The sequence below is a fragment of the Hydra vulgaris genome, chromosome 02 (genome assembly GCF_038396675.1).
Source record: "Hydra vulgaris chromosome 02, alternate assembly HydraT2T_AEP".
Taxonomy (NCBI): Eukaryota; Metazoa; Cnidaria; class Hydrozoa; order Anthoathecata; family Hydridae; genus Hydra; species Hydra vulgaris.
Window position 1 is genome coordinate 58,425,633 of NC_088921.1, and position 5,947 is coordinate 58,431,579.

The following is a 5,947-nucleotide window of genomic DNA, read 5'->3' on the forward strand; positions in this document are numbered from 1 at the left end:
AAAACATAAGTTATAAAAGTCTTTTTATATGCCATATCCTAAATTGTTTATTTTTTAAATCGTTTATCTCAAAACCCTAAAATGTGGAGATAGAACAAGATAATTCTAACCTCGATATACATAAATATATATATATATATATATATATATATATATATATATATATATATATATATATATATATATATATATATATATATATATATATATATATATATATATATATATATACAAATATGCCTAAAATCTTTAGGCATATTTGTAGTTTACATTACATTTTTTTATTTGTAGTTTTAATTTTTGTAGTTTAAAATAACTAAATTCAGTTAAATTATTATTTATCAATTTTTGTTATTATTTAGCAGTTATTTTAAAATACAAAATGTTATAGATTGCTTCGTAAAAATTTGGTTTGCAATTATGATTTTAATAGCGACTCAGCATGTTTTTTAATGTTGTTAAATGCAAATTCTATGTGCTCTGTCGTTGCATGCTCGTATAAGATCGAAAGTCGCAAAATGAACTTATCTCCAAGTTTTGATGGAGTAATATGTATTTGAGCTTCGGCATTTATTAGCTCGTTTAACTTTTGGTTTAACTCGTTGCTTCCTTTTAAGCGAAAGCATACTAAACCCATAGTAACAGGATAGCAAATTTCAAATATATCATCAGATTTTATCATTGCTTCAAACTCCCGTGCTAGTTGAATGTGCTTTCTAATATGATTTTGAATGCCCTTCTGGCCATATAGACGTAGTGTAAACCAAACTTTCAATGAGCGAAAACGGCGTTCTAATGCAATCTGCCAATTTCGATATAAGGGTAGTTCTCCTCCAACAGGACATTTTAAATAAACAGGATCAACACTGAAAGAATTATTAATTTCAGTTTTATCTTTGACATACAATGCAGAGCAATCAACTGTTACAAGCATCCACTTATGTAAATTGAAGTTAAACGAATCCGCTAACTCAATGCCAGCCATAAAGTGACGATTCTCTTCGCACGCAAATGAACTTCCCGCGTAAGCTGCGTCAACATGCAACCATATTTTTTCTTTATTGCATATCACACCTAACTCCTGAATGTTATCGAATGCGCACGACGTTGTAGTTCCTAAAGTTGCGCAAAGATAAAATGGGATAAATCCTTTATTTCTGTCTTCTTTAATGGCTTTTTCCAAATTAGCACCTCTAAGTGTAAACATTTCGTCAGTGTCTACGTAATGAACTTTTATTCCCGCTAACAATCCCGCTTTAGTTACCGAAGAATGAGCTTGACTAGAAGTATACATAATAAGTTTCGAAAAAGTTTTATCGTCGTTTGAATAGTTTCTAATTACTCTCTCACGAGCAAGTAACAACGTATAGTGCGTTGCATCACTCGCAAATCCATCTATAATACCCCCTCCAGTTCCATTTGATGAGAACTTGAAATGCTCTGGAAGTCCTAAAAGATCAGCAATCCAGTCCATCATTACCGTTTCCAACTCTGTGCTAACTGGCATAGATATCCATGAAAATCCTGGTCCTGAAAGCGCATTAGCTAAAATTTCAGCTACTATTGATGGATAACCTATACCAACGCCGAAATAAGCATGGAAATGAGGATGCCTCCAATTTGTAACACCGGGTATAATAACTTTTTCTATGTCTTGCATTATGCTTTTCCAGTGTTCTGGTTCAACTGGAGCTTTTGGAGGCAAAAGATTACGAAGGTAACCTGGTTGAACTTTTGGAAGAACGCTTCTTTGTTCTATATTGTCATAATAGTCTGCTACGAAATCGATCATTTCTTTTGAAAACTTTTTAAATTCTTCACTGTTAAACATTTTCTAAAACAAATAATAACTTCATTTAATTATTACTTATTTGAGTGCATAAAAATAATTTAACAAAAAGCCTTTAAATATGTTTTAATACATTATGTATATAATGTTTAAATACATTGAAATATATTACAATTATATAAATATTACTTTACGGTTAATCTACATATTGTACAAATTTTGAAAATAATGACGAAAATTTAGTAAAAGGACTATTTATATTATTTTCAAAGTGATAACTTACGGAACATTTTTATAAAGTTTAGCTGTTATTTATTGATTTTATTTGCTTGTTAATGCCTAACTTCTTTTTTGTTTAATTTGAATTTAACTTTTTTTTGTTTAATTTTAAAACAGATAAATTATTTTGAATTCTACCATGAAAAGTCATCGTTTCTTGTTTTTTTTTGTTCTTTGATTGTTTTCTTATCGGTGGAGTAAAAACAAAAAAACGGCATTATAAAGCATATCTATAACCTTGTTAAACCGCTAGGTGTGAAATCTTCAATTTCACTTTTTGAAAAATAGGTTATTTTACTTTATTTATAAGTGAGAATGTTACGGAGAAAACATAAAAAAAAACCCCTAAAAAAATTGTAAAGGTATATCTTTTATTGGAAAAATATTTTATTTTTTTAAAGTTTTCGTTTGAAAGAGTGACAATTGAATGTACTCATACTTTTCAAAAACCTTCCATTTCTATTAAGTAAGGCTTATCGAAGTAAATCAAATAAAGCATGTTTTTGTTGACGATAAAAGCTTACTTTTATAAGTTTCATTTTTTTTAACTATGATACAAATTTAACATATTGTAATAAAAAATTAAATAAAAACTATTGAAGCTTATTACTTTTTTTTATATTTTTTTAATTTTTCTAGGTAACTCCTATTCTGTCTAAAGACTGTGCAAACAAATCGTTAATCTGTTTGCCACAAAACATTGTACAAAGTCGAGGGATTAATGATGGGAAACTTTTTATGACGCACTAAGTAAATTATTTATCACATTATTTTTATTAAAATGACAGAATGAAACTTTTTAATGCATTTCTCAAAGAAGTTTACAGCGAATATAAAATGTGGTGTTATGAAATACCGTATAGTAAAAAAAAAAAAAGGCAGTCCTTTTACAATAAATTTTTTGACTATTAAATTTCATGTTTCAAAGTACCATTGTGGAACAAACCACTTTGTTGTTGAAAAAATAATAGAGTACATTTTCAAAATTCATGATTAAATTTTTTCATACAATTTTTGAAAAATTATTATATTTAATGCAGCATTTTTATAGAACAATATTAAAATTTTTCTATTTACATCAAAAATGAATCCTCTATGCTTTTAAATAAAAACTTAAGTTACTCATTGCATAATATAACTGATAATACTCGATTTATCATATTTTCTAATCAATGTTGTGTTCAAATATATAATCAGTTATTTTGTTATTTAAATTTAAATCTTAAATTTTTTCATGAACTATTTAGTTTTAGATTTTGCAACTCTTGACTCTTGATGCAATTCGTTTAATTTTTGTGATTCTCTCTCTTTCTCTATCACACACACACACACACACACACACACACACACACACACACACACACACACACACACACACACACACACACACACACACTTTATATTTATGATTAAAGAAATTGTAATCACATAAAAAAATACTTTTGCACCTATTCAGTTATGTAATATATTAATAAGCGATATGTTGACTTAATTGACACTCTCGTTAAACAAATTTATAACTAGGCTGTTGCTAGGCTGCGTTTTGTTTTGAAAATCTTGGATTAAGATTAATTCTAAGAAAAAATTTTTGTTTTTAAATGAGTAAAGTGTTAAAATCTCGGAATTATTATTGTTAAATAGTTATATTTTTAAAGTTTCTCAAAATAAGTTTAATTTCTTTATTCTTATTTTATGAATAGCGTAAATAACTAAAAATATGATTACTAAAAAAGTCTGTTTAAACCATAGATAAATAAAGTACAGACAGTGGAGGTAATGCAAGGTCCATCGTTAAATTTAACAAAGTCTATTAAAATCACCATTTATTTCAAGCACAGCTACATTACGATTGGCGATAGGCTACTTTGTGAGTCTGCAATTATACAATAAAAAAATTTAAAAAAAGTAAGTCTTGTTTCAAAAACATATTTGTGACACTCCAATACTTATCATAGACAAAAAATTGCTTTAGAAAATAGTTTTCAACAGATAGTTAACTTTAACTATCCGTTAACTTTAAAATTGGGAAAGGTTTCGTCAAAAGTTGTAGTTTTCAACAGATAGTTAACTTTAACTATCCGTTAACTTTAAAATTGGGAAAGGTTTCGTCAAAAGTTGTAGTTCTTTTTCTATTTCCACGTTCTATACAATTAAATCTATTTAAATATTAGACCAATAAAAATTTTTTGTTAATAAAATGGACAAAGAAAATATCAATTTCTGTTGCACATCAACTAAAGTAGTTTAGCTTTTTGCTGTTTTCTCAAAATCAGTTTACTCGGACTAAGTGCGTCTTGCAAATGGGCTCCTAAACTGTTTAAAATCTACGCGTAAATCACGGCAATCCGTGGTTGGAAGTGAACAATTCCCGAAGTTTGAAATAATTTTACAAAATGCTCCGTAGATTACACACGTTGTAAATTACTAATATTGCGCAAAGCGTTAAGAATAAATATAAGGATTCGTTTTTGACCCCTCCCCTTGTCACAACATTGTAACACTTTAGTAACAAGTCCTGTATTAGTCGTCACAAAATCACTACAATTTCCTCCACCCCCTTCCAAAACGTGATGTAATTTATGGACGACCCCTAACGTTTTACCATTTCATTTAAAATGAGATTTGAAACGAAAAAATAAGCACATTAATTTTAGGAAATTTTTTCACCAAATTTACTATTCCTATCTATTCCATGTAATAATTTTATTACTGTAATTAACATTTTTCTTGCCTACACCAAGGTATATCACAGAACAGATAAAAGATATGAATAAATATTTAGATAAAATATATAAATGAATACTTAGAAATATAATCATAATAAAGATTTTGATTTTATCTAAAGTAATCGAGTTATATTATTATATTAGATATTGACAAATATGTTTTAACGTAACATTGAACATAAAAATAAAACAAAATTTATATTACATAACATAAAAAGTACTCGATTGTAATGACGTAATAAAACGAAGTTATCTTTCAAGATACTTTGCTAAACTATTCTTTGTCTAAGAGGATCTAGAACACCGTGGGCCAAAACAAATGACTTTGAAATTGGAGTTGATTTCAAGCTGGATGCTATAGAAGCAAGAATTTAAAATTTCTTAACTTTTTCATCTTTTAATCTTTTTACATTGAATAAACGTAACAGTATACTATTGAATTATCCTCGGATACCCATAATGTTTTTTGACATGATTCAAGTGTTTAAAACTGTTGAATTTCCTTCTTGTTAAGATAACATACCACGGTACGATAATATAAAATTGATCTAAAATAATACTTAACTAAATGTATTTTTTATAATGGATATTTAAACAAGTTTTATAAAAGATGATAAAATTATAATAAGATAAAAATTATAAGGATTATACAATAATTCAACTTAAGCATATTGTATAATGCTTTATTTACTGTTTAATAAAAATTTCTTCTCACCAAAACAATTTTTAACAAAATTTTAACAAAAAATAATTAAAAAAAAATATATTTTATAGAAAATAATTGCTTTGTTTATAAATAATTCAATAAGAAAATTTAATAATAAGAAATTTATTTATAGTTATCTATCTCTTTTTTTCTGAATCGGCTGCACGCCCATAAATAACTTTTAACTGGCCTGGAGTGGAGTGGAGTCGACAATGAAAATGTTTTTTATACAACTTTATTTAAGTCCAAATTTAAAATTTTTGAACTTTGCTTCCTTTCAAAAAGATTTTTTGTGAAATCGAATTTAAGTCAAAATTAAGAATAAGTTCGTTAATAGTAATAGTAATATATTTAAATAAGTCTTTTCAGATAACATGACAAATAATTAAAAAACAAACAAACAAAACCAACAAATTATATAAAAATTTATAGTTTGTGAAATATAAA

General features: G+C 26.9%; 1 protein-coding gene across 1 annotated transcript; it reads right to left on the bottom strand.

Moving 5' to 3' along the window:
* Positions 1 to 321: 321 nt before the first annotated feature.
* On the bottom strand, positions 322 to 2,257 carry LOC100214793 (aromatic-L-amino-acid decarboxylase). Its single transcript, XM_065791520.1, has 2 exons — positions 2,073 to 2,257; positions 322 to 1,834 (listed from the first exon to the last, which is right to left on the bottom strand). Exon 2 carries the CDS (start codon positions 1,829 to 1,831, stop codon positions 419 to 421), a length of 1,413 nt encoding a protein of 470 aa, XP_065647592.1. The 5' UTR covers positions 1,832 to 1,834; positions 2,073 to 2,257; the 3' UTR covers positions 322 to 418.
* Between the last annotated feature and the right edge of the window lie 3,690 nt (positions 2,258 to 5,947).

Excerpts from the sequence above, each read along its gene's own strand:
- LOC100214793 (XM_065791520.1), bottom strand. The coding sequence starts at position 1,831 with ATGTTTAACAGTGAAGAATTTAAAAAGTTTTCAAAAGAAATGATCGAT.